The 20,049-nt window shown below is 45.9% G+C and overlaps 1 protein-coding gene and 1 long non-coding RNA gene across 6 annotated transcripts in view; one reads left to right on the top strand and one right to left on the bottom strand.

Annotated features, from left to right (window-relative positions):
* Window positions 1–8,789, top strand: part of Gucd1 (guanylyl cyclase domain containing 1) — a 14,028-nt gene extending 5,239 nt beyond the window's left edge. For 4 of the 5 annotated variants that reach the window (XM_015500309.2, XM_015500308.2, XM_015500306.2 and 1 more), the window contains 5 exons: window positions 1,214–1,298; window positions 2,264–2,429; window positions 3,543–3,634; window positions 5,475–5,716; window positions 6,370–8,789. In XM_015500309.2, coding sequence (XP_015355795.1) covers window positions 1,288–1,298; window positions 2,264–2,429; window positions 3,543–3,634; window positions 5,475–5,716; window positions 6,370–6,461 — 603 coding nt within the window. In that variant the 5' untranslated portion in view covers window positions 1,214–1,287 and the 3' untranslated portion in view covers window positions 6,462–8,789. Of the gene's footprint in view, window positions 1–94; window positions 635–1,213; window positions 1,299–2,263; window positions 2,430–3,542; window positions 3,635–5,474; window positions 5,717–6,369 lie in introns of those variants that run through there. The other variant, XM_048785039.1, reaches the window with a different exon arrangement.
* Window positions 8,790–9,908: 1,119 nt separating this feature from the next.
* On the bottom strand, window positions 9,909–19,512 carry LOC107154651. The gene is made up of 2 exons (XR_001505099.2): window positions 18,314–19,512; window positions 9,909–15,890 (listed from the first exon to the last, which is right to left on the bottom strand). It is a non-coding gene; the product is annotated as an uncharacterized LOC107154651 (long non-coding RNA).
* Window positions 19,513–20,049: the final 537 nt, after the last annotated feature.

Raw genomic sequence — 20,049 nt, 5'->3', positions numbered from 1 at the left:
GTGTTCTACCACTGAGCTATATCCCCAGCCCCCACCCCCACCCCCAGTTCTTTAGACTCTGAACTTCATCCAGATTCATGGGCTAGCCAAGTGGGAAGGTCCTAAATGCCATGTGTGCCAGCTTGCCCTCACCTCAGGGCCTCAGCACATGATGTTCCCTGTCTGCCTGTGCTCCCTGATTGTCACATCTTTGAGGCACACCATTTTCCTAGATTAGTCTGCTGATTGTCTTTTTTATTTGTTATTGCTGTCTACCAAGACAGGGACCTTGCCTATGTCACTCACCACTTTACTATAGTACAGATGCCAAGCACTTAATCAGGTTCTTGGAAAATATTTGTCAACTGAATGACCAAATCAGACCAAAGTCCCCACTTTAGGGTTGGCCAAACTCAGTTTAGTAAGAGGAAGTCCATTGTCTAGCTCACAGCCAGCCAGTGGTAGAGTCAGGACTAGAATGCCTAGGTCAGGCCTTTTTTTTGCTTCATCTCACAACCTGGCAAGGACAAACTGTGAGGTTGCTCAGTGACAGTGTTAGAGAAGCTTTCAGAAGCAGTCCACATATACAGCTTATTCAGCAATCCCCTTCTTACTGACTTTCATGTGTTGGTTGTCCTAGTGCCTTTGGAATCAGGTAAGCCTCCTGGTGTCCCACGAATTTGTATCTGCTAGGTACCTCCCATTTGCCATCTGGTCTGAAAGCAGGAAGTAAAACAGCCCTACTCCTGCCTCAGAGATCCTCCCCAAAGAAGGGCTGTGAGGGAGAGACATGGGATGATGTGAGTATACATGGTGGGGGCCAGGTCTTAAAGGGGCAGTACCTTAGAAAAGGGAGGTTCAGGGGCAGAAGTTAGCTCTTCAGAAGCCAGGAGCATCTAGGCAGAAGAACCGCGTGTGCAAAGGACCCCAGGTAAGAAGGATTATGACAGTTACAGGTTCTGCCTGAAGGACAGCCTTATGATGGGGAAGAAGCTGAAGGTGCTAGGACAATAGCCACAGAGAAATTGTCCTAAGAGACATGGGAACCAATTCACTGGAAGATTTTGAGTAGGGCTAACCTGCTGTGGCTGGTGTTTGGGGGAGATCACTGGTATTGTAAGAATGAAGGACTGTGGGAAATCTTCTGAGCCCCCACAGGATCTAGGTAGGAGGTGATGACTGTGTCTCCACAGGGAGTGGGAGTAGAGTTAAAACCTTCCTCTGTTCCATGCAGGGGACTTTGTGCAGCTGCCTGTGCCCATCATCCAGCAGCTCTACCACTGGGACTGCGGCCTAGCCTGCTCTAGGATGGTGCTTCGGTAAGTGGAGGGGCCAACGCCCTCCCTATTCACCAACTACTATGGTTTGAGGGAGACATGGGAAGACACCTGGGTGGGATTCATCTTCTCTGTGACCACCTTTGGCTGAGGTTGTAAGAAGCCTATCTTCCATTTGGTCCCTGTCCTGTTTACAAAAGTGAGCAAAGGGTGGATCAGGTCACCCAGATCTCTACTCTGGTAATGCCTAGGAATTTGGGATGGCCAGAGATGTTCCAGGGGCCTTCGCCTAGCCCACAGAGCAGCCCATAACTGGTATAGGGAATCCTCTATGCTCCTAACCTCAGGCTTCTGGGAGTCTGCTGAGCTGAGGCTGAATGAATATTATAGGACCCTTGACAATCAGAACCAGAAGAGACTATCTATAGCCATCTTCTTGTACAAGAGTTTTCAGTCAGCTGCCTGGAACCCTAGATCTGCCTCTCCCTTATCTGTTTCAGTTTTACATTCTGGAATTGTGGGAAAGATAGGATTCAACAAAAGGTTCAGTGCCTAACACTTTGAAAACCACTGATTTGCAGGCTGCGGGTATAGCTCAGATGTAGAGCACTTGCCTAGCATGAGTGAGGCCTTTGGTTTGATGGCCAGTACCACCAAAAATAACCTTTACAAAATAAAGCACTAATGTGATACAGAGGCCTAGAATCAATATAGCCATAGAGGATAGTAACTTGCCCAAGATCACACAGCCTGCAAGAGACACAAGAAGCAAAATCTAGGTCCTTGACTCCAGAGCCAGAACAGTGCCCCAGGTAGCCTTAGCCCTGATAGTCTTCAGGTTGTGTTCAGGCAGCATGTGGGCAAGTATAGGGTTTCATGATAAAGGACAGAGCCTTCTGGGGAGCAGAAGCAACAGTTGCTATAGACCCAGTAATGGAGTATGACCTAGTTCCACCTGTGACCTAGTTCCACCTTGAAGCTGAGCTTCTTGGCCTCTCTGCTTGTAGATACCTGGGCCAGCTGGACGATGGAGAGTTTGAGAGTGCCCTGCAGGAGCTGCGCCTAACCAGAAGTATCTGGACCATTGATCTGGCCTACTTGATGCGCCACTTTGGTGTGAGGCACCGCTTCTGTACCCAGACCCTGGGCGTCGACAAGGGTTATAAAAACCAGGTAAGCCACCACACCTGGATGGGCCTTCTCATTTGAGGCCACATAGAGGCATAGGCCACCCAGTTGTAGTAGTTAGAAGAGAGAGCTGTCAAGGCCTGGACATCTGGTGGGACATAGGTGTGCAGAGACCAGGGACAGTGGCAGATGGGCTATAGAAAGGATTTACCAGCCACATTGAGCAGGTGACCATGAGGTCCAGCCTGCGTGGAGTACCTAATCACTGAGTCCTGGCTCCTGCCTACCTTCTATGACACTCAGAGGATGTGCAGAGGAGCATTTACCTTCCTTCATTCTTCCCTACTGTCCTCCAGCACAAGGCCGGCCCAGGGCCTCCAAGAACATCACTCTGATTTCATGTAACCCTCATTTGCCCATTTTCTTCCTTCTCACCAGGGCAGCCAGTTCTAAGCTGAGTAATTGGTATTCTTGAAGAAAAACGAATATTGTCTTTCCTTTTTTCCTATTGAAAGTAATGCCAACATTGACAGCTGAGCCCACACGTCAGTGTATTCTGTTTCCCTGCAAAGTTAAAGCCTTTCTTACAAAAGTTCGTGGCCCAGACTCCAAAACATGGCAGAGCGAAGTCAGTGCTGGCTAGTTAGCAAAAGGGCTGTGACATGGTGGCAGTTGCCAATCAACTTAACTTTCCTTTGAACCTTCTTGGTCAAAGGAAGAAGGCTAATGAATCTAGTCTGGTTGAGGCAGAGAAAGAGGCTTAAGAACAGGGTCTTTTTAGCCTCCCCCATGGAGGCTCTGGTTACCTTAAGGTACTTGCACCAAACAAAGGCTGTTCCATGAACCATGCCTGGATAAGCTGAGCTATGGCTCAGCCTCAGACCCCACCTTACCCTTTTGCTTTGAGCTCTTTCTTATGCCTGCCATAGGGTGACCAGTCTTCCCCAGGGAGCTGGCTGAGCCCAGCTGCCCACCCATCTTGATAATGCCTCTGGTCCTGTGTACTCCCTGGCCTGGGACAGACTGGGTGTGCTGCATGTGCAGCCTGCCCCACAACGGAGCTTCTCTGCCCTCCCACATCCCCTCCTTCTATAACACGCTCTTTGCTTTAACCATATGGAGTGAGAGTAGCCAAGTGGACTGCCCTTCTCTCTTTAGTCCTTTTACAGGAAGCACTTTGATACAGAGGAAACCCGGGTGAACCAGCTGTTTGCAGAAGCTAAGGCCTGCAAGGTGCTTGTGGAAAAATGGTGAGTCCTTCTCACCCCACCATGGCCAGTTACCTCTGGTGAGGTTGGTAGTGAGGGAGATCTCAGGTTAGTGTTTGGGAAAGGCTGGGGCTCTAGAGTTAGGCAGAACTAGTGTCTCCTACCTGGGCAGTAATTTTCCCCTCTGTGCTTTGTTTTTTCCATCCTTAAAATGGGGGTCATTGGAGCTATATATCCTAGACTCTGGTCTGGAGTGGATCCTGAGCAGGTACTGGAGGGAAAAGTGAGTGATACAGGCTGTGATCAGCTCTTGGACTGTTCATAGGATAATGGCATGAAACAAAACATAGAAGCCCTAAAAAAGGAAGGACCGCTGAGTAATGTGGTGGCAGGGCGATTGACAGTGGACAGGGACAGGAGCAGGGAAGGCCACATGTATAGACTGTCTAGGAAGCTTGTTCCCCTGCTGTGACCTTACATGGACCTCTCCCTTCTCATCAATGTGTGGGGGTGGGCTGGATTCAAGCAGACCCTGGGGGCAACTTGCCCAGATGTGGGTAGCATTCTCCAGACTTGCTTAGAGGCTACACTTCCATTGTTCTCAGGTTTACTCTTTCTTTATAAAATTATGTTTTTATTATTAACCACCTGATAATTTGGAAAATGGGAAGATAAATCTCTACTTATCCTCTGGCCACATGACTGCCTGATGGAAGTAAAGGCAGCAAACGTTTTTTAGGGCACTTGATAGGCACTGTTTTATTGAGCGGGGAAGCTGTTGCCGCCCCATTTCTCAGGAGGAAAATGAGGCTGGGAGAGACCTACCAGTGCACGGTTCCCCCAGCATTTTGGCTATGCTGTAATCTGAACCCAGCATTTCTACACTCATAATTCTACAGAGCTGCAACTTTTCGATTTAGCATGTTCCTGCTTTTCTCCCATAGCTGAAATTCCCCTCCTCTTGTACACACCAGTAGGAACTCTGCCAGCTATTTTGTTTCAGAGACTAAATGGAAAAATGGCATGTTTCACCGGCCAAGGCAGCAAACCAAACTGCCACGTGACTCAGCTGAGGCTAGAGTTGGGCCAGACCTCGTGGTGCTGATGCTGCCACTCCTGAGGAGCTGATTAATGAAGGAGGGCCCCGAGTGGTGAGCAGCCCCTTCAGAAAATTTCGGGGAGCCCTTGGCTTAAGGGCCCCAAGCCCCTTCTGTCCCTTCTGGGTTTTTGTTTAGATTTGCTGTCTGCTGGAAGACACAGAATGGGGCCACTTCTATGAGTCTGCCTATGGCACAGCTCCAGACATTGTGCTTACAGAGTTAACTTATAGCATTCCCCTATAAGTGCTTTCTGAGTGATTCCTTCTGCCACAGAAGCCTTGGAAAAAGGGGAAAATAGCCCTTTTAGAAAAACAGTTGGTTTTGAATGTGGCCAAGCCAGGCTCTGCTCGGATTTGGGGAATTAAATTGGGCTAGTAATTTCCAATGTAAACCACATAGGATTTGTGGGAAAGTAGAAATGGGGACTTGGCAAAATATCTACCATACCAGGAGTGAGGTTCTATAAACTGTTTAGTGGCCCTCAGTTGTGCCCATCTGGAATTGACCTTCTGACTTCCCTTCCTGAAGGGCCAGCTGGTCCTTGTATTCTCTCAGAACTCTGCTAACAACATACACACACTGGTCCTGTGTAGGCCCTGTGCCTAACCTGGGCCAATATGATAAGCAAGGATGTTCCATGTACAAGAAATTCAGGGCAGAGGGAAGACAAGTCAGGTCCCCAAGTTTCGTAACATAGGGTAACGGGGATGTAAGCAGGGATCTATCCAGTTGAGATGGGGAATAGAGCCCATTGGCACCAACTGATTCCCTTCTGCCCACAGCACAGTGAGTGTGCAGGACATCCAGGCGCATCTGGCGCAGGGCCATGTGGCCATCGTGCTCGTGAACTCAGGGGTGCTACACTGTGACCTGTGCTCTAGCCCCGTCAAGTACTGCTGCTTTGCACCCAGTGGCCATCGCTGCTTCTGCCGTACCCCTGACTACCAGGGCCACTTCATTGTTCTGCGTGGTTACAACAGGGCCACCGGCTGTATTTTCTACAACAACCCAGCCTATGCTGACCGTGAGTGCTGGGGTCAGGGTGGGCCAAGGCGGTATGCATTCTCTGTCCCCTATGCCCGGCTCCTACAACTTCCTCCTATCCAGCCTGGTATGACCACAATCTCCCTTGCTGCCTTTTCCCCAAGGCCTCTACTACTCCTGGGCTCTTGTCATCGGGGCTACCCCTTTTACCATGTAAGCAAACTAGCCACAAACTTGCACCAGTGCTGGCCTCTGGCCACCCCACTTTTCCACTCCACTGCTCAGGTCCCTGCCTCAATAACTTATGTTGCGCAGGCTGCAGTCTCCACTCCATCCTTCCAGGACAACCAGTACACTTATTAGAAAGTCTGTCCAACCTCACCCTTGTTCCATGCTACCTACTACCCTCAGGGTACAGGGACAGACTTTCCTGACCTGTCCATGTGTCCTGGAGCATGTTTTTTCCTTTCTCTGGGCTTTGCTTTCTCCATATGCTATACTGAGGAAGGGTCAGAGAAAGAGTTCATGAGGGCCAGTATAGGCAAGGAAGGCTTCCTGGGGGTGGAGGACTTGAGCCAAGAGGTGTGGCCCGGCAGATGGGATGTAGACCTCACCCAACTTCCCTGGGCACTGGTAGGTTGGTTGCTCTCTCCCCACCTACTGATCCCACTCTGCTCTCCCCACTCCCAGCAGGAATGTGCAGCACCAGTGTCAGTAACTTTGAGGAGGCCAGAACCAGCTACGGCACAGATGAGGACATCCTCTTTGTCTACCTGGACAGCTGACAGCAGGAGCCTGTTGTGCCCAGATCCTTGGACCCCAACCCCCAACTTTAGCCAGACCTAATCAGTATGCCCAAGTTGGGGGCTGCTGGGGCTGGAATGCAACACTGCAGCTTCAGCCTGTCTGACAAGGCTCTGGGGAACTCTGGGAACTGGCGTAGCTGCTTTGTCAGCTAGTGCTATATGTTGTCGTTTACCCCAAGCATCTGGGGGCTCCTGAAGGCTTCTCCAGAGTTCTGAGGGGAGTCTCCCCCAGGATGACAAGCCTAACTCCAACAATGCCCATTGGAAGTCTAGCTTCAAGGATGCCCTTGTTGCCTTCTAGCCAGACCCAAGGTGAGGGGAGAGGCCTGAGGCAGTCTTCCCATAGACCTTAGGACTGAGTCTTGGAGAGAGAAGTCACTTGATCTGATGCTACTCATCAGGACAGCATCTGCATGTTTGGAAAGTGTAGCTGAATTCAAGTCCCTAGAGCTGGAGCACTCCAAACCCAATCTTCTGGAAGTGCTACAGAGCCCCCTGTAACCCATGGTAGATGCCATTACTACCACCTCCTGCCTTCCAGTGGGCCCAAGTATCTGACTGGTTGTGAGGCCACTGGCCCCTATCATGCAGTGTAGACACCTCATAGCCATTTGGCTCTGTAGGGAGGAAGGCCCTAGGGAGTGTGCTGGGCACCAGCAGAGAGTGTACCCCAGGAATAAACAGCTACCTGGATCCCAAAGAGCCCTCCTCACCCATGAGGCCTCCTGACACCAGCCTAAATCCCAAAAGGAGGGACCATTTGTCCTCTGGGTGTGGGCAACCCCAGGTCTGTCGGAGCTAGGTGGTAGAGCCTCTACTTGTGAAGCAACGGGCAGGGGACAGTCTGTAGTCTCCAACCCACACTGGTTTTCATGCCAGGACCTTTTGCACAGAATGTTGGATCTCTTCTGTCTTGACAGAGAATGGTGATGACTGCCCAGGATCACACAGCACAGCAAGTAGCATTGACTGGAGCTGGTTTCTTCCTTCATTATTTCCTTCTTTCCTCCCCTCACCCCTTTTTAAATTTTTGTTGTTGTTGGGAGCAGAGGTGTTTTTTTTATTGAAATTTAAGTTTTTACTTTTGCTGGGTGATTATCACCTTTAAGTAAGAATAATAGTGAGATTGCAGGTACTTTGGAACCACTAACACCTCTTTTTTTCACAGGGCAGGTAAGCCAGCCAGATTTCTTTTTTAAAGTCTGAGCACCAGGCCCCTTGCCTCACTTGAGGAGGAAGTTGGCCCAGGACAGTAGTAGAGCTGGGTCTTGAACTCAAGAGCCCTTCATGGCTGCCTCTGGCAAAAAGACAGGGATACCCTGACAGCCCCACCATCCCTGTACTCCTAGGGCTTGGTCTTCCAGTGCCCAAGGTGTGACGTGGTGGCAGCTGCTTCTCAGGTGTGACGTGGTGGCAGCTGCTTCTCCCACACCGACTCTAGCTGGCCCCTCCCTCACCATGGTAGTTCTGAGGGGTGGAGGAAGAGTCTGCTTACCAGTTCTGTGAGACCACCCAGCCACCTTGCTCCTTAACACCAGACAGCTTTGGGCCGAGAGGGTAGCACTATTGGCAAGGCAGCCATCCTGGGTTTCAGAGACTGGTGTTGGCTTTAGTCTGGTCTCATTTCTATTGCCTTAATGCTGGGTGTCCCAAGGTCCTAGGGAACTCTGGCTCCAAGCTCAGGAGTACCATACACAGCAGCTGTGGGGTATGGGTGTCCTCAGGAGAGGTTTAGGTAAAATTGTGGTGAGAATAGCTGAATGAAGGAAACCAATGGGAAGAAGTTAAGTTTTCATGATGACTGCATATGAATGAGGAATAGCACACATGGTGGTGAACTGTTACGGGGATTAGCCTTCACAGAAAGTGATCACAGCACCTCATCCATCCGGGACATGCTCAGTCTCTGGGCTCAGACAATGGCTTCTCAGGGTAAGTCACATGTTAGAGGTCACCTGTCTGTAAGATTAACAAGTTGTTTGTCCCCAAGACCAGTCTCTCTGAGGAAGGTCACGGAGGCAGGACATCAGCTACACTGTGTTGCATTCTTGCACAAGTCATGACATTGGGGCTGAGAAAAGAGCCTGGACATCAGGGACGTTGCCCACAGCACGTGGCACCCACAATTGCCCAGCCTGTTCTCATGCTTCAGCCCAATGCAGCTTCTGAAGCCAATGGAACAGTAGGCAGCTTTGTTCACTCTAGCTGCAGGGGGACGAAAGGGATCTTTTGCATTGCAGAGATTTTTATACATAAATATATTTTGTTTGTAATGAGTCATTCTCAATAAACATTATTCTCACTGCACAGTGGTGACAGCCCTTGGCTGGCCTTTCTGAGAAGCTGTGTTAATCTGCAGAATTCCTGTCTCCAACCCTCCCTGTACCCTCCATTTCCAGCCTCCACTTATTGGCCAGATAGTGGGTTCTTCTAGGATTCATTTAATAATTTCATTTTAAAATTCCACTTCTGAAAAGGGAAGTGTTTGGTAAATCTGGCATCCTCAGAGCTGTCCTAGGCCCTTGAGGGGGCTGATGGAGCCATAGCCAGCTTTTTCAATATGCCCAGGTCTCCTACTTAATGCCTTTCCTGACTGCTATTTGTCCCTCCCACTCCTCACATTGAAAAGATATATTAATAGACATCCTGACCAAGATCTTGGGCTCTTTGCTTCAAACCGCAGAGCAGCCCTGTACTCACACTTTCATTTGAGCTGACCATTTAAGGAAGCAGTATGAGCTATCATCTATGGGGTACCTAACTAGAATATGCCAGGCAGCATACCAGGTAGACAATGGTAGTGAGCTTGCTCTTTTCTGCACTTGAGCATGAATCCTCAGCTCACTCTAGAGGAAGAGGCCCCATCCTGAATGGGTATTTGTTGGTTTATGGGCTCTGAGTGGCCACCAAATTCAGTTAACAGAATGTGGGAGGTATTGGGGCAGGAATGGCAAAAGAAGATAGGATGGTACGGCCTGGGTGTAGTTGGCTGCACAGAGCATATGGGGTGTGGGGGTGGGCAGTGAGAACAAAAACCAAGGATTCTAATATGAGGTTCCATTGGGAACTAATGGGCTGGTCCAGGGCAGAATCTGAGCCCAAGCTGTAAAACCAGGGGTCAGTACCCAGAGATGAGAGGACACACCACCCCACCTTGCTACTCTATTGTTCAGACTGGTTTTTGGTAGAGCGTGGCACCTCCTTGCCCAGTTGCTATGTGAACTTCCTGTCTATTCACTATCTTTTGAGGCTACCTCCCTCTTATACCCAGTACCCCTAGGAGGACATTGGGGATCGACCAGTGGACAATGCCACCAGTGGACACTGGACATTCAGTGCCAGGGAGAGGGAAGCGTGTCACAAAACAAGTAGGTTTCAACATTACACATACAATGATCAGTTTTAATAGAATCCATCACACACTGGTTGTAGAAGGTACTGTACAATTTTATTAGCTTTCCATTGCTGTATGACAAATTATCTCCCAAACTTAGCAGTTTAAAACAACAAACAGCCAGGCATGGTGAAGCAGGCCTGTGATCCCAGGGGCTCAGGAGGCTGAGGCAGGAGGAGTTCAAAGCCAGCCTCAGCAACTTGGTAAGGCCCTAAGCAACTCTGCTAGACCTTGTCTTTAAATAAAATAAAAAGAAAGGGCTGGGAACATAGCTCAATGGTTAAGTGCCCCTGGGTTCAATCCCTGGGACAAAAAGGGGAAAAAATTTTTCTCAATTTCCGTGGGTCAGGAATCTGGGTACAGCTGAGGTGGCACCTCTGGCTCAGGGTTTCTTTTGATGTTTCAATCAAACTGGTGGCTGGGAGTACAGTGCTCTCAAGGCTAGAGTGGGGCTGGAGCTCGCTCATAGGGATGCCAGCCATAGGCTTCCTGAGTGTCCTCATAGCATAGCAGCGGGTGACATGGGAAGGTGAGCCCAAGAATGCTGGAAGGATAGAAGCCATAGTCTTTAACCTAATCTTGGGAGACGACATCCTCATTTCTGTAGAATTCTACTTATTATGAATGAATCATTGGTCCCTAGATTATCTCCAACATAACAAAGGTCATTGGCCTTGACTCTAAGCACCTGTGTGTCCTTGTCTTTTTATGAAATGAAATGACTCTGGCACAGAGTCAGTGGCTACCAGAGGGTTCCCAAGTGGCTTGTTGGATGGAGAGGCCAGAATTCAATTAGCTCTACCTTATCAGAAATCTTTTATATTCATGGACTCACCCAGCAGAGTATCTGCTGAGATCCACAAGGTATTAAACAGAGAATACAGTTGAAAGAAAGAAAAAGAAATGAATCTAGCATGCACTGGAGATGACAAAGGGCACAAATACCAGGAGGCAAGGGTCATTGGATGTCAACGGTCAATGGTTATTTCTACAGATTAAATTTCAGGAGAGAACTAAGTATGCCCCTACAAAGACTCTTGTCTAGCTCATCCTGGGGTATCTTCTTCATAGTGCCAATGGTGAGAAGTTATAAAACAGGGTGCCCCGATTAGACCAGCTTGACAACCACAGCAGGCTACAGTACCCTCTGGGAGATTTAGGATGTAAAAATGAGGCTCTACATTCATCATTTTTTGATGGGGGACCCCATTCATCATTATTTGGCCACAGAGTGTTTTGATGTAACATTGGTATTCCATGAAATATGTTGAAAGTTGGGAAGTCACTTGTCTAGTCCAAGGAGGAGACTGGGGCCCAGAGAGGGGCAGTGACTGGCTAAGGTCATGACTCAATTAGCTAGAGACAGAGCAAGACCCAATCCTGTCATTTGCTGTTTTCCCAATCCTCAGACCAGGCCATGATCAGAAGCAACAACCCTAGTGACCCTGTAGGGGTGAGCCAATTCCAGAAAAGCCAGGAAATGAGCTCCGAGTTTCGAAGCCAGAGACTGGGTGGGCTATTGGCTCTTGGGGACTTCTCCCAGGTAGAAAGAATGGCACTTGGATTGATGGTTGGAAGGATGTAGAACCTTCAGCTGTCTTCCTGGTGATGCCTCTGACTCAGAGTTTCTTGTGATGTTTCTATCCAACCTGCCTCAGCCTTGGGATCCAAGGACACATATCATGGACTTGTCCCTACCCTCCAGCTTCAGAACAGAATTGAGGAAACTAGGGAAATACTGAGATGTCATCCTGCTGAGCTGCTGGTCCCCAGGGGCCAAGTGATGGGACCAGCATGGAATTGAGTGTTCATGGGAAAACCTCAACGCCCGGAAATGCAAGTTGAAACTCCCACGGTTCCAGACCAAAGGCCCCAGACCAAAGGCCCTTCCCAGTGGGCGGTTACTCCTCCCCTCCTCTCTGCCTCTTGACTTCCTCTGCATCTCCTTGGCTGCCTATATACTACTATTCCAGGCTCTACCCCAAGAAATCTTTTGCCTTTTACAGCCCTGGGAGATCTGGTGAAGTAGCCTTCCCAAGCTGTTTAAAGCCTCTTAGTTTACCAGGGCTTGAGGTCTACATCTTACTTTATCTTCGCAATACAAGGCCGCCTCTTCGTACCTTTCACCTGCCAAAGTCCTTTCATGCCTCAGGGCCTTTGCACCTATTGTGCACCTATTGTGCCCCCATCACCACCACTTCCCTCAGAGCTCTCTCACTTTCTAAAACAACACTCCCACCTTTCTGCCCTTCCTCTACCAGGTTGTGATGTCTACATGACTCCTCCATTGCTGGAGCCCTAGTACCTGACACCTAATAATTGCTTGATAAGTGTAAGTGAATGGATAGTGTGCACTAGATCTTTAACAACACCTATTTCTCAGCTTTCCTGTATTTTTCAGAGATCATCATTAAAGGGGAGGATACATTTGAGCTTTCTTTGTCATGTAGAATCCAGCAGACATTCACTCCTACAAAGAATGGTGGAAGAGTAAACTGATGATGGCTTTTAAAACAGGATAACTTGGTTAATACAGTCAGCCTTCCATATCCGTGGGTTCTGCATCCACAGATTCAATGAACAGTGGATAGAAAATATTTTTAAAAATTTGTCTATCCTAAGCAAATAGACTTTTCTTGTCATTATTCCCTTAACAATATAATATAGCAACTATTTACATAGCAGTTACATTGTAGGAAGTATTATAAATAGGACTTGAATCAATGCAAGAAAATGCTGGTCCTCGGGCTACCTTTTTTTTTTTTTTTCCTTTTTCTTTTGGTACCAGGGATTGAGCTCAGGGGCACTTAACCATTGTTCCACATCCCCAGATTCCTTTTATGTTTTAGTTTTATATAGGGCCTCATTAAGTTGCCGAGATTAGTGTCAAACTTGCAGTCCTCCTGCCTCAACATCTGGAGTCACTGGAATACTTTTATTGTCATAATAAACTGTCCTTTGTCTTTGACCCAGGAGTGTCGTATCTACCAGCATCCATGAAACTATTGCAGGCAAATTTGCAAAAAAACACCTCTGATGATGATTTGTGTGTGTGGTACTAGGGATTGAACCCAGGACCTTGTGCATGCAAGGCAAGCACTCTACCACTTGAGCTTATCCCCAGCCCCTTTGATGATTCTTGACAGTATTGGCAACAAAGATGGGATACTGACTGAAACATGGCTTTGGGGGAGAACAGTGAGAGCCTTGCAGCCTGATGAAGAGGAAGTCCATGGGAATCAATTACAAACTTGTTGACCAACTTGTATGATACTTGGGCAATAAATGGTCCCTTATTTTATTGTCTGTTAATGAAAAAATTATGAGGTGGGGTTGTAGGCCCAGTCCCTGGAAGAGGGTTCAAAGACAGCTGCCTGGATGGTGCCCTGGTTGTCGCTAATTCTCTTTGGGCATGGTGTATCTGGCAGCAATCTGGTGGGCACCTTATGTCTTCATATTGTTAACAACCAGTACTAAAATTTGCCTTGGGTGCAGATATTTCCAACCCCTTTGAGACAACAGTTACTGAGATATACACTTACACTGAGCATGAATATGAGGAATTCATAACCACAATGGAAAGAAAGCAGGCAAATTGGAATGTTGGCTGATTTAATTTACTGATTTACCCAGGAGGTGAGGCATGTAATGCTTGTGAAGGAGGAATGTCTTAGCTGGGCTGTCTTTTGGCTTGGTCCTTCCTGCAATCTATTATGCCAACATTTTTTTTAAGGGATTAAACCTAGGCCCTCGATCACACTAAATATATGCTCTACCACTAAGCTATACCTCAAGCCTCTTATGACAACCTTAAATCCATTAGGAGACAATGGTAAAAGATCCCAGAGTTTTTGTTTTTACAGTGGGTCCTAAAAGCTAAAAATGATCTTGAGCCCTCTCAGGGAGATTACCCTAAGAATAACTCCTATAAAAGACCACAGATGTAGCATTGACTGGTATTTGGGCTCTTACCACCTTGGATTGGGTTTGCAATGCTCATAAAGGCAGCTCATTAGAGAATGAGAAGTGAACCAAAATAATTCTAGATAGAATCTTGTAGTCAACTTCATCACCCAGGAAAGTTTCTAGTCCTCCTGTTAAAGCTAAGCTGGGCACAGTAGCATGCACCTGTAATCCCAGCTCCTCAGGAGACTGAGGCAGGAGAATCTCAAGTTTGGGCCAGCCTCCACAAGATCCTGTTTCAAAGAAAAATAAAACAAAAGGGCAGAAACAAGCGTTATTATGATAACTGGGCAACAAATGGCTTGGATTAAGTTGGACTTAAAAGAAGTATCATGGTTCATGTCTAGAGTAAGCCAAAGAAAAAATACACTGTGGCCCCAGACAGAAAGCAAGGAGCTGTGGAGTCAAGGCCGAAACAGTGTTGGTAGTGATGACCTTGCCACTTGATATAGGGCTGGGTAAGCAAAAAACTTCGGAGTTCATTCAGTTGAGGCATGAATTGCTGCTATACCCTTCAAAATGAAAGTAAGCATTCCCATCTTTAATGGCCCTTAGTTACTTTCTCCTTCCCTAATTCTGATCCTTTATTCCCTCTCTGTCCCAACCTCAGCTACTTTCAGGAGAAATATTAGTGACGGGGCTGACGTACTCCCGTCTTCAAGGTGGACCAAAGACCATATGTACCTGTCTGAAAATGTTGGGGAACTTTGGGGACAGGAAGGACTCAAACTTTTAACTGCTCTGTTGATTATGGGTGCCGAAGTCACCATCCTTACCTGGTGTTAAGGGATAAAAAGGTTTCCAAATGGAGGCTGGGCAAGTTCCATAGTAGGGTGGAGAAAGAAAAGTCTAAGTACCTAGGCCCTCTGGTCCAATTCCATGTATTGGGTTGCATCTACTTTTGAAAGTATGGTAAGAATTGATGTTATTCTTTTGTCCCTTGAGTGGAGGAGTCTCCCAAATAGAAGATCTGTACACAAAGAAGTGTGAAATAAACTCCCCTGCAATTTGCCTGTAGTGGGCAAGTCAGGATTTAGGTGAGTCCCTTTACCTTCTTGATGTCCAAAACTTTCACAACCTAGAGGATGTCCGATTGAGTGGCAAGTCAAGGCTCAGTCTTAGTGGTCCTGACTATAGCATTGACACCTCTCCACAGAGATGGCTGATAATTCCTGACAAAATTCAATTTCTTGGGACTAGGTGGGCAGATTCACAATATCTAATCCTTCCAGCAGTCAAGGAAAAATCTTCTGTCTCTTCTATTCTACCACAGCCAAAAAAAGGAGGCCCAGCACCTTCTTGAATTCTTTGGGTATTTGGACTAGCACATACCTCAGATGGACATACTACTTGGTTCTTTATATCAGCTAATCTACAAATCAGCATCCTTTAAGCAGGCCCCAGACCAACAGGCTGCATTGGAAGTTGTCTGGTTAGCTGCAGCCCATTTGCTACTTTGGGGCCCCACAACTCTAATGACCCTTCTAAAAAAGCTATTAAGCCTCGGTGACTGATAATTTTGCTAAATGAAACCCCTGGCAGAGGGAAGCAGACTGCATCCATAAGAATCTCTGGGGATTTGGGGGTTAATGCATTACTGACAGTGACCAAGTACATCCCTTTTGAAAGCCTTACTATCTGGGCTCTTGTTAAAATGGGACAATTTGGGGCAAGGGATATGACTCAGTGGTAAATGCTTGTCTGGCATGTGTGAGGCCCAGTACCACATAAATAAATAGGACAACTGGGCTCTGAAAGCTTTGCTTATAAAATGGAAATGGGTCTATTCATGAACACAGCTAGCCTGGCCATGGTGTCATCTCAGACTTATATGAAAAAAACTGGCAGTTAACCCTTTGGGGGAAACATACCCACAATTAAGCAGAGCAAAGTCATTGGCCCAGGGGACCTTGTAAATTACAGAGGTTTCCCAAGTTCACAGATGGTTTAGCTAAGCTGAAGCCTGATGATGTCTTCTGGTTTTCTTTGGTTTTCCACTCTCAGATACAGCCCCAAAGTCTGGCTTACTTCATTCCTATGTTGGGTATGGACTGAAGGATAAAAAAAAACATGGATGTGTGTTACTCTGCTCAGTAAGTAGGAACCATTCTCATAGCCTCAGACCAGTACTCCAATTGATAGGCCATATTATATTTGTTCTGACTCTTGGGCTATTGTCAATAGCCTAGTTGTTTTATCTGTCACTTAGAAAATCTCAATGGGCAGATTAAAGACACTCCTCTTTGGGGCCATGAATGGTGGAAATAAATGCGGCTATGACCTGTCTGGGTCACATACATAGATGCCTACCAGAAGAGCCTGTTTTCTGATGAGATCAATGCCAAACCAGTAACGAAAACATGGTTTTGAGAAAAAAGAAAAAGCAGTTTTATTGCTTTGCTAGCAAAGGAGAAACACAGGGGACTCCTGTCTCACAGGGTGTGATTCTCCCCATTAGCAGGAACTGGGGGCTTTTAAAGAGATGATTCAAAAGCTACATTCCAGTGTTCTCTGTTGGAGTTTTAATTCACTTTTTAATTTTGGAGATAGTCATTTCTGAGATCTTCTGGTACCATCCCCAAAGTCTGGCTTATTTCATTCTTATGTTGGGTATGTACTCAAGGACAAGTAAATCTGCCTAAAATGGAGATGAAAGATAATCCTGTTTCCCCTGAGATTAGGGAGGTAGAGAGATTAGGGAAGAGCAGGGAGAGAAAAAGAGAAAGAAACATGTCTATTTTAAAAATAACTTTCAGTGGCAGAGCAGTAAGAGCTATATTCAAAGCATAAAGTGAACCACTGTTACAGTTGTACTGTTACAATCCCACCAACAGTGTAAAAGTGTTCCTTTTTCTCCATATCCTCTCTAGCAATTATTATTATTATTATTATTATTATTATTATTATTATTATTATTTGGTATTGGGGATTGAACTCAGGGACACTTAACCACTGAGCCACATCCCCAGCCCTTTTTATTTTGAGACAGGGTTGCTTAAAGCCTAAGTTGCTGCTGGGGTTGTGGCTCAGTGGTAGAGTGCTCGCCTCGCACGTGCGAGGCCCTTGGTTCGAACCTCAGCACCACATAAAAATAAATAAATAAAATGGAGGTAGTGTGTCCATCTACAACTTAAAAAATAAATAAATAAATATTTTTTTAAAAAAAGCCTAAGTTGCTGAGGCTGTCCCAGAACTTGCAATCCTCCCACCTCAGCCTCCCAAATCATTGGAATTATAGGCCTGTGCCATCATGCCTGGTTTATTATTGTTCATGTTCTTAATGACCGTCATTCTGACTGGTGCAACACATGAACTTTTGAAGACACATTCAAACCATAGCACAATGACTCTTTTGGGTATGTTGCTTGCTTGCTTTCCTAAACAGTAACTTTAGGCAAGCCTGGTTGGTACACACCTTCTAGAAGGCAGCCCTGCTTAAAGGGGGCTTCAGAGTTCAAATATGATTCTGATTCAGTCACTTGGATTCTCTTGTGGGACTTACATGATCTTAGATCATAAGGATAATGACCACTTGGGTAAGCACTATGCTTACTGAGACCCCTTACAGTGGCCCACATGAGAAAAACTGGGAAACATAATGGGTCTCTGTGCATTTTATAAAAAAAGTTCTTCCTCAAAAAAAAAAAAAAAAGGTCTGGGTGCAAGAAAAGGATAATTGGGAAAAGATGACATTTTGAGGACTGGAGTGGAGCACACCCATCTTGAAGGTAAAGCAGAAACTCTGGCATCTAGGTAGAAAATACCTTATATCCCAGTAGGTAAGAATGGAGGGACATTAATGATTTTATCTTTCACAATTGCTCTTGAAACATTCTTTATGAACAAAAATAACCTGGCTTACCTCCCAAACTTTTGTTAGTACTTTAAATTTAACTGACTCCAACTTCTGCCTTCACTCCTCAGATGACTTTGACTAGTTTAGTCACTATTCCTTATTATCTTTGCCAAACGTTTACTATAAACAGCAGGGGATATCCCTGGCTTCTGTACTTCCCACAAAAAATACCTACAATGTATCAATACCAATGTTTCAGATGTTTTTCTTGCTGTCATTTCCACAGACCTCTCAGCCAATCTGTGGAAAAGACTAATGCCACTCAACTGATGGCATGAACAACCAGGATAGACTGGACTAATTACCCTCAGGCAGTCCTTCCAAATATAAGGTGCTATAGTTTGTCCCTGAAATGTCCCTGAAAGGTCCATGTGTTAAAGGCTTGGTCCCCAACCTGTAGCATTATTGGGAAGTAGCAGAACCTTTAAAAGGTGATGCATAGGGACTGGGGATGTAGAGCTACAAGTGGTAGAGCACTTGCTTTGCCTAGTGTGCACAGGCCCTGGGTTCAATACCTAGCACACACACACACACACACACACACACACAAAGATCAAGCTTAGTGGTAGGAATTAGGTCACTGGAGATGTGCCCTTGAAGGGGATATTGGGAACCTACCTTTTCTCATCTTTGCTTCCTGGCTGTCACAGGCAAGAATTTCCTCTGCAGTGTGCTCCCCACCATGGTGTACTTGCCACAGGCCTAAAGGCAATGAGGCACAAGTAACCATGGACTTATGAGCCAAAATAAATAAAACTTTCCTCTTTATAAATCGATTATATCAGGTATTTTTTTCATTGACAGAAAATAACACATGAGGATTAGACTTAATTATTCAAAGTAAACTGGAAACCCAAAGGTCTACCAACTGGCCAGGACCTTAGGGGACACTGACCCTTGTAAACAACACTTTCTCAGAGTGCCATATGTGCCCTTATGACTATATTTCTTATGTGAAAACTAGTTGGATCAACCTCTCCAAAAGGGTGTACTGTATTTTCATGATGATCATAAGAGAATTTTGTGTTTTAGTAAACATCATGGAGCACAGATCGTGCAACCCACAGATAATAATGGAGATATTTCTAAAATGAGGCTATCCCTGGTTACTCACAGAACCTTTTTGAACTGATAACTGACTTGCTGTTAATATACACAATGGGAACAATTATTCCTATTATGTAACTCATCTGATTAAAAAGGCAATGCAACTTTTGTCCCTGACTTTAGTTGATCTGATCAATGGTACCACCATGGCCCTGGAAGATATTCAGATCAGCATCAAATGACTGGCCAGAATTTATTTATAAAAAATAGACTTTCTTATAAGGCCAGGCCACAATGGAGACTATGCAATATCTAATATGGTTTCATGACTTGGGCCAGAGTGGAAAGGTCAGTATTTGAGAAAAACACCTAACTTTCTAGGGTAGACTTTAATAATTTATGGATTTGCTCAGCCTGTTGGAGGAGAGCTCTGGGGTCAGGAATGAGGTTAATATAAGTTGGGCTCATTCAGCTGCAAATGCCTCACCACACCACTGACTATAGCTAGTAAATGCTGATTGCAGCCAATCAGGTTGTTTCTTAGGAAACTATGTGATTTCCTTTTCTCTGAATATAAAAATGATCTGGATATATTGTAGGGTGGGGAATTCTGAACCAATTTCAGTCAGAAGTGGTGACTGGTTCTAGAACTCTTTTTCTTGCTTAAGTAAATTCTGTTAAACTTATTGGTAACAATTTTTTCTTTTAACAATATAAAACATATAATTTACCATTATAAGTCTTTTTTTTTTTTTTTTTGGTGCGGTACTAGGGATTGAACCCAGGGATGCTTAACACTGAGCCACATCCCCAACTCTTTTAATGTTTTTTTTTAATATATGTTTTTAGTTGTAGATAGACACAATATATTTATTTTTTTATTTTTATGTGGTGCTGAGGATCGAACCCAATGCCTCATGCATGCAAGGCAAGTGCTCTACCACTGAGCCACAACCTCAGCTCATTTTATTTTGGGACACTACGTTACTTACAGCCTTGCTAAACTGCTGAGCATGGCTTTGAACTTATGATTCTCCTGCCTGAGCCTCCCGAACCACTGGGATTACAGGTATGTGTGTGCCACCATGCCCAGCCATTTTACCATTCTTCTTCTTCTTCTTCTTTTAATATTTTTTTAGTTGTAGATGGACACAATACCTTTATTTTATTTATTTATTTATTTTATGTGGTGCCCGGGATCGAACCCAGTGCCTCATGCATACTAGGCAAGCGCTCTACCACTGAGCCACAACCCACCCCCAACATTGTACCATTCTTAAGTGAACAATTTAGTGATATTAAAGACA

This window comes from Marmota marmota, unplaced genomic scaffold (assembly GCF_001458135.2).
Source record: "Marmota marmota marmota unplaced genomic scaffold, marMar, whole genome shotgun sequence".
NCBI classification, from domain to species: domain Eukaryota; kingdom Metazoa; phylum Chordata; class Mammalia; order Rodentia; family Sciuridae; genus Marmota; species Marmota marmota.
Note: the sequence above shows the minus strand (reverse complement) of the source record. Positions and strands in the feature narration are given on the sequence as shown.